General features: G+C 41.9%; 1 protein-coding gene across 4 annotated transcripts; it reads left to right on the forward strand.

Moving 5' to 3' along the window:
- The first annotated feature begins 93 nt into the window (after nucleotides 1-93).
- On the forward strand, nucleotides 94-13,397 carry cdk12 (cyclin dependent kinase 12). Of its 4 annotated transcripts, XR_522980.3 has the most exons (16): nucleotides 94-2,075; nucleotides 3,421-4,125; nucleotides 4,687-4,872; nucleotides 4,966-5,105; nucleotides 5,209-5,379; nucleotides 5,679-5,868; nucleotides 6,898-6,954; nucleotides 7,427-7,528; nucleotides 7,992-8,069; nucleotides 8,162-8,278; nucleotides 8,855-8,986; nucleotides 9,142-9,365; nucleotides 10,042-10,464; nucleotides 11,597-12,081; nucleotides 13,143-13,215; nucleotides 13,305-13,397. XR_522980.3 is itself a non-coding variant. In XM_008329974.3 (14 exons), the coding sequence occupies exons 1-14, from the start codon at nucleotides 895-897 to the stop codon at nucleotides 11,980-11,982; spliced, it is 4,092 nt and encodes a 1,363-aa protein (XP_008328196.1). In that variant the 5' UTR covers nucleotides 94-894; the 3' UTR covers nucleotides 11,983-12,564. The 4 variants fall into 4 exon arrangements, 3 of the variants coding, with proteins under 3 accessions (XP_008328196.1, XP_016896133.1, XP_024920332.1); XM_008329974.3 differs by lacking the exons at nucleotides 13,143-13,215; nucleotides 13,305-13,397 and having other exon boundaries at nucleotides 11,597-12,564; XM_017040644.2 differs by lacking the exons at nucleotides 13,143-13,215; nucleotides 13,305-13,397 and having other exon boundaries at nucleotides 95-2,075; nucleotides 9,142-9,353; nucleotides 11,597-12,564.
- Nucleotides 13,398-18,298: the final 4,901 nt, after the last annotated feature.

Genomic DNA, 18,298 nt, shown 5'->3' on the forward strand with positions numbered 1-18,298 from the left:
TTCTGAAACGTTTTACGTTAGTGTCGTGCAATTGCGGACACGAGGGGACGGGTTCTTTGTTACCATTGGTTGTTGCTATGACATGTCAGAGACTGACAGCGCTTTGGTTTCCGGCTCGTCTCGCTTGCGAAGAAGTTGGCAGTCACTGGAGCCACAATGGCGTTTGTAGTCTCCTTAAAATAGGGCTGTGGATAATATTAAATCCACTAACATCGCCCTAAATATAGGCCTGGTTGACTCCCAGAGCCATTGATAATAAACTGGAACATCTACTGCACACGAAAATATTATCATTTCTAACCAACATTGAATTTAAAGGGGATAAAAGTTATATTAAAGGGAACATGTAAACAGTACCAACCGGGTCAAGTTTTGATTTTGTTGGAGCGTCTTCTAATGAAGACATTGCTTGCTTTTGAATACTAAGACCGTATTTCTACGGAATAAAAAAACTCCTTAACCTAACTTGGCACCGGACAAGGACACCTTTCACAAGGGGACTTTTTTCCCTCTTTTTTACGAGTCAGCTCGTTAGCTGCCCAGCTTTAGCTAGCATCCCTAGCTAAATGTGAGACGGAGACGGCACCACAAAGCTCCAATGTTTTCCTGGAATCCTTTTTATTTATTGACTGAATCTAACTACCACCGTTACAGCACTGGAAAACCTATGGGGGCATTTTCTCTGCTTTAACGAAAGATATTTGTGACTTTAAATGAAGAGCCGTGGAAAGGACTGGACGTGAGAGGCCTTCTACGTTTGATATCTGTTTTCTGCTTCTGCTTGAGTTGCACTTTGTTTTTTTGTTTGGGCATTTGAAGTAACTGCAGGTAGTTCTCCTGTGAATGACCAGCAGGGCCCAGACGCAGGACAGCCACCGACGCCAGCAGTAAGGGATGCCTGGGTCGGACCGACACCATGGGACCAAGAGGAAGTCGGAATCCAGCATCGGCGGTGTGTCACATCACACACAGCACCAAAGTTATACCTCTGAGGGAGACGTGATGAGCAAAAGTGGTAAATCGCAGTTAAAATCTCAAATGTCTGCTTCGTCACTAAAACGTAAACGACATAAATCTTCAAAACATAACCGTGTGTCCTCGGTTAATGCGCCGGGGCCCGAAGATTATACCTACGGGGAAACGGCGCCGCCTGCAGTCAACACGCTAAAGCCATTAGTGGAGTATGATGATATCAGCTCTGACTCGGACACTTTCTCGGACCCACTGCCTTCCAGACCCCCCCAGAGAGGAGCCGTAGAGCGATTGGAGCAATCGCTAGACTATGGTGAGGACGAAATTGAAATAGAGCATGTGCATAGGGAAAGCAAGGGGCACAGGCACAATCGCAAAAAGCCCAAGGACTCTAATAAGCTCACGGAATCTGGAAATGGGGAACGTGGGTACAAGAAAAAGAGCAGTAAAGACCGTGAAAAGAGGGGCTCTGGAAGGAATAAGGAGAAGGTTGTCTCATCTGGCTCCTCTTCCAAACGCAAGGAGTTGCAAGAAGCTGATTTTAAACGTGGGGAGCTTTCACTCTCTCAGGTGCAGCTTGCAGCTAGCGTAGGTAGCGCCACCTCATCCACATCCTCGTCCCGGAGCAAAGAGAGCGGCCGCTCAGGGAAGACCCGCAAAGAAAGACAACAACATAGAGAAGGACATGGAGAGGGCAGTCACAGTTCTTCACAGAGGACCAGGGTGGAAAAAGCACATAGGAAGTCCTCCAAGAGCCACAAGCTGAGCCCAAAGGGCAAGTCTTCAACTAGGGGCAGCCCCCGTCGGAAGACCACCACTTCTGCTTTGTCCCCTAGTCCTCGGAGAACAGCTGAGAGTGTGAGTCCACTGGGCAGCGGATATGGCCATCAGGAAAATGATGGCTACCCCAGACGTAGGGTAACTCAACACAGTCCCAGTCCCTATGGGGACGTCTCTTGTCGCAGCAGGCAGAGATCAGACAGTCCCTACGGCAGCAGACACAGGTCTTCCAGCTATGAGAGGGACAGCAGCCCCTACTCAAGAAGGCGCTCCATCAGCCCTTATGCTACTCGCAGGTCCTCCAGTACCAGTCCCATTTCTCGGTAAGTATATGCTGTAAGACAGAAACATCTAGGCATTCTTTTAAATAGGTTTAGTTAAGTTAAAAACCTGGGAAAAACGATCATCTAACAATACCTGACCCTCTTACCAAATGGCAAATGTATTGTGCATAGCAAGTTGAATTATTTAACACAATTTAATTTAACAAATATTTGCCTTAGCCCTGCTCACTGTCAAAAAGATGGCAAAGAGCTTAGTTGTGAAATACCAAGAGTGAAATATGGAATTTTAGATAATTTTCAGAAATGGTTCAGATTGCCCTTGAAATGTCAATATCAAAAATCCCCCCCAGCAAATTTCCTACCTTGTTGGTGAACCAACAATTTGCTGAGACAAAAGTCACAGGTTGGGCAGGGAGTAATGCCTCAAAAATCATACAGTGCTATAATTTAAGGTGTAGAAAGTAAATCATATTTAAATGCAACGTTTGCTAAAACCTTAAATCTACCAGGGACAAAGTTTAAGGCAGTAAAGCACTTCATTCTTCCCTAGCCACTTGTTGCCACTGTAGAAGCAGCGGCAACATGTGTGTCATGTTGGTGGTTATACATACATTTTTGGCATTGGATCCTTAACACTCCAGTCATCCCTATAAATCATTAGATATTAAAGTTATTAAATAACACACGTTTCCTCCCATTGGTTTTATATTCACAGCTTGTAATCCATAATTAACATTAAATTAAAATTGGACTTGTCCTTGCTACAACCTCCTTCTTGTGCTGCCTTTCTCTTAATTACTTCTCCATGTAAATACTGGCACAGTTTTCAGTTTAGCTGTGTGTTTTGAAGACAAATGCAAAGCCTGTGACTATACTCTAATAGCATGTGCGGGAAGTTTGAAGTTGCACTAACTTGTTAAACCTGCCGACAACACCATCATGTGAAAAAGGAAATCAATCTCTGCGAAACCTTTTTTCTTTCTTTCTCCATTTACTTTACCTCAACATGTCTGAGGGGTGATAAAATGATAGGTTAGAGAAGATTACGAAACAAGCAGGAGATAGTAAAGGGATGATTGTTCCACTTCTTTAGTATGAAATGTCACTTGAACATTAGCATATTGAAATGGAACCTTGCTAAAGTAAATGGTGTGAATTTCAGTTGAGCATTTTTAGTTTGCATTGACTTAGTTAACATTCTTAGATATATACTTCCTATGGCCTTTGTTCAATAAATAATTTCATCAGGTTTAGATTTGAATCAGAGATAGATTGCATTGATTAGATTGAACCAGGATTTCTACATCTAAATTATCCAAAAGCCAGTTAAATTCCAGTGCAGGCATGTTTTTAAAGACATTTTTGTTGTTGTTGTTTTTTTAAGACGTTCTAGAAGCCGATCTCCTTTGTCCTACTCTTCACATCGTCCTTCCTCAAGATCTCGCACTAAGCGACACACAACCTCTGGGGCAGGAGGCAGTTCCCACAGCAGCCGGCCAGCGAGCCGCTCCCCTCCATCAAGCCGCCTGCCACTAACCTCGAGCTTGGGGGCAGAGTTGAGCCGCAGGAAGAAGGAACGCCAAGCCGCTGAGGCTGCCGCCCGTGCTAGCACTGCTGCATCGTCTTCTCCTTTAGTACGTAAACCTGCAGCTCCCTCTTCATCCGCCTCCTCACGGCCTACTAAGGTTGAAACTACACAGCCAGAAAAAGACTGTGCTACAGTGGAAACAGAAGAACCTGAACCAGAACCTCATCCTCCACCACCCCAATTGCCCCAAAGTGTTCCAATTGCTGATGATGACGTTGCTGCGCCGCTCCCCTGTTCATCAGAGTCCCCCGCTCCACCACCACCACCACCTGAGGCCTCGCCTCCTGTTCCATTTGGGTCTGCCATACAGATTGCTCCACCACCACCTCCACCACCTCAAACAGAAACATTGAAGCCTCCTACTCCATCCAACACATCTCAGGCCAAATCACCAGCTCCGCTTCCTTCACGTAGTCCTGTCCGCCAGACCCCTCTTCACAAGACGTCGACTCTGCCCCCTCTTCCTTTACCTCCTGTACTGCTGGGAAACACTCAGGACAGGTGAGGACAGACTTAGGTTTTCTTCCCTTAAAGTTATTTATCCTGGCTTCCTTGTAGCATACAAGCAAATAAAAAAAAAAACATTTGATTAGGCTTTGCCTATTTATCCTTTTTATAGTATTTATTGTTTTGCAAATTTAATGTAATATTTATAGATTTAAATGTCTTTTTGGTACAATGACTATTTTCTGAACCACTTCCTGTTATTGTAACGACTTGCATATTTACACAAATAATGTATGGTAATTTTAATTTGATTGACCAGGCAATTGCAATGGCACAAGGTAGTATGAACAAAAGACATTAAATGCATGTGTATTTAAATCTTTGTTTCATGTTCAATCTTTATATACATGTGGGGAAATGGCTGGTGCAAGGTCCAGACTAAAAATTGGTAAAAAGAACGGCTTGTGAACATCATTGTACCTCCAGTGAGTTTAACAGACAGGGTGCAGCCTTTTTAACCTGGCTGGATAATTTGGGTGAAAGTAAAAGAAGTACATTTATTGTATTTTTTTTCTTTTAAATTTTTTTAAACACTTATCTAAAATTTTTACACAGCCCAAAGAAGAATACTCCTCCTCAGAGGCCACCCAAGAAGGAGAGGGAAAAGGAGACCCGCGTGCGGCCCTCCATTATCGACCTTCCTCTACCACCTACCCTGACCGGAAGTGACTCGTCACCACCACAGTCCCCTTTCCGCCAGCTTCCTTTGCTACCCCAGACAACCCTTAAGAAGAGACCAAAGTAAGTCTTACATTTTCATTTTCTCCACTTTCAACTTTCTTCCTCTTGTGTTGTCTTACACCTCCACTAAACTCTGCTCTTGATGCTGTACAGGATTTGCTGCCCACGGTACGGTGAGCGCAAACACACTCAGAGTGACTGGGGGAAGCGCTGCGTAGATAAATTCGATATAATTGGCATCATAGGAGAAGGCACATATGGCCAAGTATACAAAGCAAAGGACAAAGACACTGGTGAGGGAATGTTAGCTGTCTTCTTATCACTGTATTCATTGACGTGTTCTATTTTTCTTCTTCTTAAATTAAACATTTAACATTCTTTTCCTAAACTTTCCAGGTGAGCTTGTAGCTCTGAAGAAAGTGCGTTTAGACAATGAAAAGGAGGGATTCCCAATCACAGCCATCAGAGAGATTAAGATCTTGCGGCAGCTCAAACACCGCAGTGTTGTCAACATGAAGGAAATCGTCACCGACAAGCAGGACGCACTTGACTTTAAAAAGGACAAAGGTGAGAAAATGACATGCACAGTTCCTAGTCATTCAGGTCTTTTGAATTTGCTACAAACTATTTCACATATTTGGCTTCTTATTCATTTTTTTATTTTATTTTATAGTCATGTACCAACAGAAGTTAAATTCCTTATTTGTTGTTTGTTTTTTACACTTACACATGTAAGTGTAAAAAAAGTGGCAATAAACACAGATTTTGATTAAATATATATTTGTTGAAACCCAGATTCCCTTGTGCATATGTTTGTTTTCCTGTAGACAGATTTGGTTTTAGGTTTTATAATCATTTCATTTCAGGGGCATTTTACCTGGTGTTTGAGTACATGGACCACGACCTTATGGGCCTGCTGGAATCGGGCCTAGTCCAGTTCTCCCATGAGCACGTACGCAGCTTCATGCGACAGCTGATGGAGGGTCTGGATTACTGCCATAAGAACAACTTCCTACATAGAGACATCAAATGCTCCAACATCCTACTCAACAACAGGTAAACATTTCAACCATACAGTTTATGTAAGAAATGGACAAAGCCATTTGGTGAAAAACTGACTGTAGAAGTCTTAAAGAAAATTAGGTCGTGTCTCCTGAGAATGCAGCTAAACAGACAGAATGGGACATTCTGTTTGAACCCTTGATTTATGTAGTGTATATTTCACAACAGTTATAAAATGCTAATAAGCACCCACCCCCAAAATATAAGCTACAAATAGTTTTTTCCACTGGGTGCTTGTTCCTCCTGCACTGGAGACTATTGCATCACTGCCAGTACTAGTGGCCTGCACTGCCACATGGCCAGTATCTCCAAATAATGACAGAGGACAAGATGCACCGCTGCATAAACTGCATTTATGTTTTCATCAATAAAATTATGTAAGACTGATTCAAAGCAGTGGCTTCAATTCCACTACATCTGTTGCCAATGGTAGTGTAGCTGTGCTTATTAACCAGATCTGAGTAATCTTGGTAAATGCCCTACACTCTACATTCAAAGCAGCTGAATGCCAGCTTTAATAATCTGCCCGCTGTAGTTTTAAGCTGGATCAGCAGCAGAGTCAATTACACTAGTTCTCATTCCATTGAGTGCCTGAAGTACTGACAACACAGGAATAACAGCCAGTGTTTCACAGATGGTTGTTCAGTACAGGCCTGTGTTCAAACTGCAAACACCTCGGGTTACACAAGTGCACTGAGAGTAGCGAGCTGCAGTGGTGGAAAAGTTGATAAAGAAACGGAAAACAAAGCATGGTTCTCAGTTTAATGGAGTGTTTAACACCCCCAGTTCCTCGGCCGTTTAACAGCTGCACTGCTGTAACTTAACGCATAGTTGGAGTGCCATTTGCCGTTCTGGGTTAGGTGCGAGTTGTTTTTTGTTGCTCTTTACAATTCATGATGTTTTATTTTTTTCTACGTTCTGTGTTGAGACTTATTGTTTTTGGTTTAAGCCTTAGTTTGTATTTTATATACAATTATTTGTAATTTTCTGCAGTTTTGCTAACTTTTCGACTTGTTCTTTCAGAGGTCAGATCAAACTAGCTGACTTTGGTTTAGCCCGGTTTTACAACTCCGAGGAAAGGTAAGCTGACCTTTGTACTTTTTTTCATACAGCTGAAGTTATGTCACTTAAGAAAACATGACCTCTTTTTAAAAAGCATGGGTTTTGTTTAAAAGATATTATTTTATTTATTTTGATTTAATTACAAATATGGATATTTTACAAAAAAAAACAATTATACTTCTTCACTAAGAACTGGCCTCTTTATTGAACTCTAGGCTGCACCTATGTGTAGTGCATTGAAACAAAAGGGAGTGATTATGGACAAAAAGGACAATTCCTGTGAAATCACTGTATCTCACCCAGACTGTGGACTCTGCAGAACAAAAACTTTTTTTTTGCTCCCCTCCCTCTTTTTTTATACTTGTGTTATTATAACGGAATTACGAAGTGTAACCGCTAGATGGTGCTGTTTGATGTCAAAGAGAGCCTGACATGCTGAGTTACTGTGGGTTTTTTTTCCTCACTGCTTGATCTCTTTTCTTACCCTCAGTCGGCCATACACTAATAAAGTAATCACACTATGGTACCGTCCCCCTGAACTGCTGCTGGGAGAGGAGAGGTATTCACCAGCTATTGATGTTTGGAGCTGTGGGTGAGTTTAGGAAGTTTTCATCCTATTTTTTTTAACCAACCACTTTCATTATGTATTTCCTGTCAAGCGATGAAGATATATTTTGGTTCTGTGATTTTGCTCACTGGTTGTTTTTCTGTGTGATGATGACCTTTTTACATTTGCAACTGTTTTGTTTTAACCTGTATATACTGTTTGTTTAAAATGTTTTTTTAATAGCAGGCTATAGAAATGTTAGATTTCTTACAATAATCTGTATAAAATAATCAATAAAAACAACAAATAAAACTAAAAGCTATTGTATGCATGAATTTTAAAAGTATTTTATTTAAAAAAAAACAACAACAAAGGGAAACACAAATCATCACCAATGTTTAATTCAGTTTACATTCTGTAGTGGCAGCTCTCGGTTTGACTGCCTGTCTGTGCAGGGAAAGCAAAAGAGTACTTGTGAATTATATTTGAAAATCCTGTCTTTGTCCAGGTGTATTTTGGGAGAACTCTTTACAAAGAAGCCCATCTTTCAGGCCAACCAAGAACTGCTACAGCTGGAACTCATCAGGTGACCTGACACAGAAATAAGAGAAGTGTTTTTTTTTACAATTTCACCTTTTTTTTTTCTACAACAAACTTTGTCTGTGTCCTTTGGCTCAGTCGTCTGTGTGGCAGTCCCTGTCCTGCAGTCTGGCCGGACGTCATTAAACTTCCCCTCTTCAACACCATGAAGCCCAAGAAGCAGTACAGGCGGAGACTACGGGAAGAATTTGCCTTGTATGTAGAGAAAGCCCATCTCTTTAAAGCATTTGCAATTCGAATTTTGTTTTTTAGATTTTCTTTTACTACTTGATACAAGCACAAGTAAATTCACTTGTGTACTCGCCAGTACTGAGTACCTCTCCAGGCTGGGTTTGAATTAATATCCAATGGATTAGATGGCAGTGCTTTACATTTGCCAAAGCCTTGTGGAAAACTGTCTTGTCATGCAGTATGTAGGTAAACCACAGTGAGACACTAAGCAGAAAACGCTTGAAGATGGTTTTGTTTTTTTAACAATGGATGTTAAGGCTTACCAGGAAAGAAATATTTCTGTATTGAACAAGAAGTCTTCAAACTGACACTGATGTCAAAATGTACAATATATCACTTAAACTATAGATAGAATACATTAGGAAAAATTGAAATTGAACCAATCTTACTGCAGGTCTTGTTCCTGTGTTTGTCCCTGATGTTAAAATACCTCTAAACCATTTCAATTGTTGACCTGCTTCAATAAACTACCCATGAGGTCAATGAGAGAAATACAGAACACTTTTTTCCTAACTGTTTCGTCACCTCTTTTTTGCACAGTTTACCTACGACTGCCCTGGAATTACTGGACCGAATGCTGACCTTGGACCCCGCACGTCGCTGTACATCAGAGCAAGCTCTCAACTGTGACTTCCTGTCAGATGTAGAGCCGGATAAAATGCCCCCACCGGAGTGAGTAAATCATTCTCATGATGCAACACAGGTCACTTATCGATGCTGTTCTACTAAAACAATATCATTTTATCTTTGTGTATGATTAAAAAAAATATAATTCTTGATCATTTAAAATGATTCAAAACTGCTGACACGTCCGTCCTGGTCTCCAGCCTTCCTCACCATCAGGACTGCCATGAGCTTTGGAGTAAGAAGAGGCGGCGTGCGCGTCAGAGTGGGCTGCCTGAAGATGTGCCTGTGCCCAAAGTGCCCCGTAAAGATGTGACAGGGACCTCTAGTGGAGAAAACAGTCGGCCTCAAAAGAGCCCAGCTGGGGTCCCACCACCTCCACCAGGAAAACCTCCTCCTACAGCAAATTTAGAGAGTGAGTTGTCAGGTAACCAATGCTGATAGAAATAAAGGAAGCATCTCCTTCATTAGAGATGTGTTAAATGTGTTAAAGTGTTCAGATTGTGCAATATCATGTAGGGCTAAAAAACAACTAGTGGTGTTAAAATGTAGCCTCAGGTTGCGAAACACAACGCTATCAGTTCACATGACCAGATAAGTTATCACAACACAAATAAGGTGATCAAAGCTTTGCTAGACCCTGACTACAGGCTAAGGAGAAAAAGGAGAATGCAGAAAATGTACAAAGTCTAAAATAAAAACTTGGTGCACAACAGAAAAAGCTAACTAGCTAATTTTCTCAGCAGTTGGCTGCTTGAAAAAAAACTTTCTTTTACCAACCAAGAAATGTTACAGCTATTTTTTTTATCATGTCAGGCCCTGTAAACTATTTTTATTTAGCAATTTCAAAGAGCTACCCCAACAAATCTGTGTCTTTTGCTGGAACAATTTAAAAGACGCAAGTTTGTAGACAAGTGTGTTTGACCGGCCTGCCTGCGGTCCAAGTCACTCCTGTTGAAAATTTTTGAAAAGTCCAGAAGGATTTAGTTGAAGTTGGGGAAATACCCAAATGTTGTTTTGCCTAATCAATAAAGGTTCAAGTTCATTATTAAAAAATATAAATTGGTACATTTACCATTGTGACTGTGAATGTATGTGTCCAGGCTTGGGAGTTGCCGCGGATCAGTTAAACCAAACAGAGTTGGCAGTTCTTTTGAACCTCCTCCAAGGACAGACGGACCTCAGCCTGCCCCAGGTCGCCCAGCTCCTCAACCTCTCCAATCCAGAGGCTCTCAGCCAGACGCTGTCTGCTCTCAGCGAGGCCTCTGACAACCAGGGGACACAGGAGGAGCCGGCATCCACTGCTGCAAGGCCTCACCCTCCAGAGCCGCCTCCTGAACCCCAGGAGCCCTCACCCACATCTGTAGACCCATCGCTCAGCCAGGAAGAGCAAGCGAACCTGCTGGCTCTCATTCTGAGTCAGATCATTAAGCCTCAAACCGAGGAGGAGGCCGATGAGAGCAATGGCGTCCAGTCAGGGGAGGCGCTAGCGCGTGGTTCATCCACCTCTACTACTGATCGCAAGGGCAAGTCTGGGTTTAGTCTTTAGTGGGTGGAAGGACAAAGAGCGGGGTAGACCAGGGTCAGATCAAATCACTAACGACTGCAAATGAGTATCAGAGCAGAAAACAAACTCAAAGTTTCCCGTCAGCAAAATAATTACATTCTAGGTAACCTAATATTCAGCTTGATGGTTATTGAATTAAATTATTTTGGTTAAATAGAAATTATCTTCTTTTCCTATCCCTGACATTCCTAAAAAACACGCAAACACGTCCCGTTGTCCCTCCAGATACCGTAAATGGTTCGGTTGTCAATAAACCAGGAGAAAAGTAGTTAATTTCATCACCGAGTGAAACACCCAGGTTTACACTGTATTCTCTTTTCTCCTTCCAGACTCTTTCCTTTTGCCCGTTTCTCTCTCGCAGTCTTTTCCTGTGTCCGTCTCATGTTCACGTTTTTCGTTTTTTTTTCCCTTCCTCATCTCACTTTCATTGCAAGGCAGGTTTTCGTGGATTTCTTCAGAGATGTTGCTTTAAACGGTCTGTAATGTCAACCTTTTATGAAGAAGAAATAAATTATCAAGTGAAAAATAAATGATTTGAACCTTTAGACCTCACCTGCATGTGTTTCTTTACCTTTGGTTTGTCACACATTTATCTTTTTGTTTTCAGTGGTCATTTGGACTCGGATGTTAGAATCGAATGTGAATAGAAATTTGAATAAAAGTGTTGACTCTGCTGCTGAATGACGCTGATATGGTTTAACGGTTTTTGGGTTTTGCGTCCTGTTGGGGGTTTTTCACTGCTCTTAGACTAATTTCCTAGTTTTAGTTATCTTTCTGTCCTAAATAATGTATATATATCTAAAATATCTCAAACTGCAAAATGTCTTTTTTAAACACAAATCACTTTTCATAGTAACACAGCATCTACTTTTTTGGTGGGTTTTTTAAATTGAAACATAAATCAGAGTTGATGCACTTTTTGCAACTCTTCTGAAATTGTCCCAAAGTTTCAGTTAAACAAACTCTAAAACATCTATAATAGTTTTTGCATTTAAGATTCAGTAGACTAAAATAAGGAAATGTTTTTGCACATGTAGTTAATTCCATTTATGTACTCCTAATGTGTTTTCTCTCCTGTTTTGCTCCTTCAGGCCCTGTGGTACCAAAGCGGAGACAATTTACCAGTCAGGCACCTCCATCTGCTGACCAACGTCCCCCTTCTCCACCTGGGCCACCTCCATCATCCCTGCCACCTGGGAATGACCAGCAGGACGGTGTTGAAGCCCAAAGCACCCAGGACATCAGCCCTGCAGTGGCAGCAGCTTTACTCCAGCTCATGTCCCAGCAGGACCCTGAAGCTGCGGCCTCCCAGCACAGTAAAGACGCCTCTCCTGCTGAGGACACGCAGGCTGCAGGACTGTCTCCACCTCCCTGGGTGACGGGCTCTCCGCCCAAACCTTCAGCTGCAGCTAAGGCTCCAGCCGGACATTTCCCTAAGGACCAGGATCTCCGTTTTTCCCATGGGTCTGCTCGCTGATCCTTCGGCCGCCAGTGAAGACCATCCAGACGCGGTGAGGTGGGCTGAGCAGCTGGGGCTGGCAGCTGGAGACAGATGATGGTAGAAGTTGACTTGAAGGTATTGAAATTACAGCTTAAGTCAATTCCTGGTGTGACATGATCAACCCCTGCCCTTCTCCAGTTCTGGTGGGGTTGTGGTTGATTTGACCTTTGACAGTCCAGTTAACGTCGGTTAAACCTGCAATTTCTTTGCTGTTTTCCCTTTGTCCAAGATCCTAACGTGATTGAATGACAGTACCAAACCTTAGCAACCAGTTTGGAGGCGACTCCTTGCGCTTACGATAATTGTTGTCTTCACCGTGCTGCCCTCTATTAACAACACGGTCGTCAGTGTTTCGGGCAATCAAGCCATTTCCTAGTACTCTGCCTTCATGAGCCGCAGCTAAGGCTACAGTGAAAAGAATGAACATGAGGCAGTGAAGAATGCCGTTGTCCCTCTCCCCCTTGTGAGTGACCTTGCTTGTGACCTTGTGAATGATCTCAGCCTCAGGGTTGGGTTTAAGTTTCTGCCCGTGATTGTGCAGATGCCGGTACCGACCTTAAGAAATGCACATTTGTTTTGGTTATTTGGCTTTTCCCTGATGTATATTCCATCTGCCTTTGGACCAGCTGAATGGCAACGTGTTGCATATCCACATTAGAAATCTCTCTGTTGTAAGTTCTGAGCCTGGCGTGACCACGCTTACATCTGCCGTGTTATTTAACCACTAAACTTCAACAGACAACCGTTTTCACAATATACACGCTAATCCGCTAAAAACAAAACCAACTCTCACAAACCGACCAAACTCCTGCAGTGTGTCTGCCCTGTGGCGTCTTGCCAACTTGTGCAACATATGATTTTTTTTTTCTCTTTATTCTTTTTTTTTTCTTAGTGCAATTATTTTCTATGTGAAGAAACTGATATTTGCAATGTAAAAAGCAATGCTCATGGTCCTGTTTAAATATTTTGCTTTGAAGAAGTAACAGGAGGAAAGATTTGTTTGATGTATCTGTAAAAAGAAGGAAAATATTTTGTAATATGTGTTTTCTTGGTTCTGTTTATTAAAGGAAAGCTATGCGATCAGTTAAACTTATAATTTGGTTTTTTCCGCATGTTTCCCCTGACGTGACCACTAGATGGTAGGCTTTCACTCATGCTGGAGCTCCGGCTATTCAAAGACCACTCGTTTGAGTCACTGCAAAGCCCCAGGTGAAGCCGAGAAACAGATTCCAAGCCAGGACACGCAGCAGGTTTTTAGTATTGACTCTAAACATCTGGTGACTCGTGTTTATTTACAGGTGACTTGGACTAAAGACATGACGAGTAAGAGAGACTTCCTGAGACGGAACTACAGGTACATGACGTTAAAACAAGAGAAAACACTCCAACAGCAGGTAAAAAAAAACCCACAGTAAATATCCTAATACGGAATATTCCAGTTCAGAGTTAAGTTAAGTTGGTTAGATTGGTTGAATAGGTTTAATAAAAATGTGCTTAGAGAATTCAAATGAGATTACATTGCCCTCGAGGTTTGTCCAAAAACATTTCACAATTAACATGTTCTACTAAAAACACTTACTAAAGGTTAGCACAACAGGTTAGCAAATATGATTTATAAGTTTGTCATGGAAAAAAAAAGAAACTTAAAAATTAAATTAAAGGAATAGGGCAGTCAACATATGGCCCGTGGGCCAGAACTGGCCCGCTTGAGGAATTTTGAAAATAAACCAAACCAGATGAGTTTGACCAGATGAGTTTGACTCCTGGTATAAGGGGTCACCAACTACATTTGTTGGAGGTCCAGAATTTTGGGGGGCTGGACATTAAAAAAGTGGTGGGTATTACTGATAGTTATTGAACTCTCAGTTGTTGTTGTTTTTTTCAGTTTTAATAGTGGGGACAACATAATATTGTTTATTGGATTCTCACAATTATTGAATCCTGTCAAGGGCCAGTTTGGATGGTTTGGCGGGCCGGATTTGGCCTGCTGGCCACCAGTTGACGATCACTTGCAAAAGCATAAGCAATAAAACAAAAAACTAATCTCTGGGCCAGGAGCTACATTTGGTGTGTGTGTGAATGCTCTGCCAATATATGTTAGTATTTGAATGTGTATTACTACAAGGTTTTATACATAGTATAAATGTTTTCTTTCCTAGTATTTTACACAGAAGTATTATGTTGTGGTAAAATATCTGTCACCTCGTGATTTCTCTCTAAATACGGACATGAACGCATCTCGCTTTCTGAAAAGAAAAACAAACTCGTAAAGTTGGTCTATCATTATGCTAATGGGAAATGAGCTAGTGATCCAACATGGCCGCCGTGATGTTAATTCTGAAGGGCTCATTCTGGGACAATGAAAAAAGTCCCAGTTACTGCTGTCAGGTGACTTTATGCTCATCAAAGCATCAGTAAAAAGTGTTTTATATTCAATTCCTGCCGTGATGAATTGACTGTAAAACAACACGGCGGAGGTTTGGAGTATATATATAGATATATATATATATATATATATAGACAGAGTGAAGTCAGTCAGAGGGAGTGATGAAGAGCGCCCTCTGCATCTCATTAATGTGTCTATGCCTTCACCCAGTCGGGTTGATCTCTTTATGAACATCCTGACACGCAGACAGGGATCATAAACTTCAGATTGGCAAAGGCAACGTGAGTGAGTGTACAAGTGTGTGTCTCGTGAACACACACACACATGCAGGCCAGATCTGGCTTGGCAGCTTTACAGAGACGCTTACCCCTGTGGCCCAGCGCGCAGCTGAGCCCTCTGGGTGAGAGATCCTTTCAGAGTGGAGGCAGTGGGAGGCTCACCTGCCCTCTAGCACAGGCCCAGTGTGAATGAGATGAGACGACGTCGTCCCTCCACGCGCGCATTGGTGTGTGTTTGTGCATTTGTGTACGTTTCTGTCTGATGCCCGTGCCTGTCTGGACTCCAAATAATGGCGAATGTGCCCGCGGGGAGTTTTCACGTGAGAAGTAGTGGGCAATGCCAGTGCCAAGTCACAGAGACTAGACGAATAAATCAGGGCTGAAGAGTGAAGGGAGGGAGGGCCACCAGGCGGTGCCATCAATCAGAAAGGCACCTTATGGGGAATGCCCATAAACGTGCCATGCTGCCAGTCGTTGGAGCACGTTCTCGCCATGACAGTGACTGGCGACATTCTGAAACCAAGCCTCCATTTTACATACCGTCTCCCCGCCGTCAGCTGAACCGTTTTTTTTTTTTTTTGGTCGACTTCCAGACAAAGAGCGTATTGATTGACGTTGCGTTTCCGTCACAGCCCGTGCCAGCTTTTGTGTATTTCGGTAGTGATGCTTTGCTTCGTGGATCCATGGGTCGTTGTGTTAGCTAAAAAAAATTTTTTTTTGGAAACTCAAATATATGATGCCATAATGTCAACAGTTGGAAACGCTGTCCTCTCTCTACCCATGTGAAGTCTGGCAGCCGCCAACAGATAGCAGCACCGTCTGAAAATGTGTGAAATGACAAACGGAGCTCTCACATCACACAAAGGCCACGGAGGAGTGCGTGTCCTTATGCTTAAACACACACCACCCACCAGACAGAATGCTGATAATAAAGGGAAGGACAGTCCCACTGCACAGACACCGACTGTCTGGACTACAGTACATGTCTCACAGTACATGTCTCACAGTAGTCAGCGTTTATTCCCTGTGCCATTTTTTTTATAACAGGATTGTGAAACATTACTGTTTCTGCTACATTCCTTTACATATTTTGAAATTTACATCTTTGTTTTTAAGAGCCGTTTTCTTCTAAATAGTAATTTTAAAGTTAAAAGCTATGGTTATTTTTCTAATTTTAACAGTTTTTGCCTAATTCTATATAGGGATTCAATAGAAATCTGTTAGAAATGAAACCACTGCTGAGTGCGTGTCTGTGACATTGCTGTCTCTAAGACAGAAATATGGAAACTGTTGTGTTGTCATTAGTGCTGGTTTTAGCTTATTTTAATGGTAACCAGATACAGTGTTCTATATGCTAATATCAAGCTAATATTCAAAAGTCAGCCTTTGGTTTTGGGTGTGTGGCAGTAGCTTAATTATCATTTAGATTTTTTACTTTTGCCATATCATCAGGAGGTCGCGGCAGAGTTGGTACTTACTGATACAGCCCAACATGGGATTAGGAATTATACTTCACTGGGTCACTCTGGTACCAAATATTGAAGTGTTGAAAAACCTGTCCATTTATCAGTCAGGATACAGAGAGAAGACGAGCAGACAAACGTGGGATTAAAAGATGTTGAAAAGGGTGAACATCAGAAGGCTGTGACGGGGGAGTGGGTAGTTTGACGCTGCTCCTTAATCTCAAATGAAACATTTAGTGTCAGTCAAACACCGGGGAACAATTCCAGGCTAAATACAGTAAAGGAGTGGGACTGAGATTTATTAACTGCAGGTCATGTTAACATTCAGAGCTGCACGGTGTGAGAATGAGTTGTGACTGACAGACAAAACATAACTGAGGATTCTGCGGCTGAAGCACTCTCTAAATCCCATCATTCATTCTTTATGGCTTTAACAAGTCAGTGGTATAAATCTCTACATTCAAACTCTCTGACAAATGGGATGTAAAACAAATTACAGTGAACTATAAAGTGGAACATCTCTTATGTTCCATGTATGTGCATGTGTGGAGTAAACAGGTTCTAACGTTTGTTTTGACTTCAAAATTAAAACTTTTTCCTTGCTTTACTAGCAAGGTTTAAACAGTTTCAGTTTGTATCAATTATTAGCATTTAGCTTTTTGTAGCTATTTTTGTTTTAAAATATATTTTATAAAATTTTAAGCTTTAAGTTAACTTTTTGATTGAATTATTTTTCACAATACAGCAAATTAGTCCAATCTTTGAATTATATTATTCTACTTTAATTGAGTCTTGTGAAGCTTTTAGCCTCTTGTGTTAGCGTTGCTAACTTGAGCTAATCGAATCTGTTACTCTGATTTACGTTTTGAATGCCAAGTAATTCGAAAACTATTTTAAAACAACACGTCCTGTATTTAAAAACAGCACAGAGTCTGAGCTAAACATGCTAGCTGGTGTTTTTCCATTTATATTAGTTCTTGCTAACTATGGCTCAGTCAAACGTTTGCACTGAAATTGTTGTCCAGTGTCCTGTCAGTTTACCATACTTGTCAGAGCGGCATTTGCTTTGACTTGACTAGTTTGACTTTTTGTGCACCATAAAAATGATGATTGTCCGATCAGAAATACTAATGGAAATCACATTCCGTGTCGTTCACCAAGGTCTTGGACATCACCGTCGTGCACCGTTGTGCACCGCCGCGTCGTCATCGTGTTCGTCTGTCCATAAGAGCCTGACTTCTGTATTGTTGTGTACATTTTATGTCTTTTACTGTTATAGTTGAGCCACTTAGCATCGGGGGCACAAAACACGCCATTTGATTAAGAATGCATTCTGGGTAGAGTCACAAATTGTGCTGCCTTCATCACTTCCCGGTCTTTTGTCTTCTCTCAGACAAAATTTAATGTCAGTCATTCCGTTTATGGCGACATCTTATTTATGAAATATTTGGAAATAGATTGACTTCGCAGCGGTGATATATGCTTTACTGCTGCAACAGCATACTTTATTGGTGCCATAACGCCACCTCCATTTCTTCCCAGTTTATAGTGTGGTGAGAAGCTGCTGTCACACACACACACACACACACACACACACACGCTCACACTCGTTATTTCTTGATTGCTCAACAGCAGTGAGACCAACCCCGGAGTTTTTAGGGGAGTGTTGGATTGGCTGAACGAGGCAGATGTGCGTCGTTTTTTTATGTAAAATTGATACTGCCAGGTCATGAAATCCAAATAATGACTCCTTCGGTATAAATCCCACAAACACAGAGGTGTGTGTGTGTGTGTGTGTGTGTGCGTGTGTGTGTGTTTGTGTGTTTTTGTCCGCCGCTCCATCCATACACAATAGTGAAGGCACCAAACAAAGAATGCACTCTTTTCTGCGAGCTCACAATCATCTCTGCTTGAGCCAAAGACTCATCACCAGCTCTGCGTGATGCTGCACTAGCAGGGCAGAGAGGCTGCTGGGTGAATCGACGGGCCCTGCAGGACCATTTGTGCTGAAGCTCATTTGCACTGCGACACTTAATTGGCTACAACAATTAATTAATGTGTTGGAAAGTTGGCACAAAAAGTTCATTTAAGAGGGTTTTAATAAGCAATTAGAGGAAAAGCAGCGAAGAGGGGGGAATTACTGGAGAGGAGAGAGAAAAAAGCAG

This window comes from Cynoglossus semilaevis, chromosome 17 (assembly GCF_000523025.1).
Source record: "Cynoglossus semilaevis isolate Cse_v1.0 chromosome 17, Cse_v1.0, whole genome shotgun sequence".
In the NCBI taxonomy this organism is placed as follows: Eukaryota; Metazoa; Chordata; class Actinopteri; order Pleuronectiformes; family Cynoglossidae; genus Cynoglossus; species Cynoglossus semilaevis.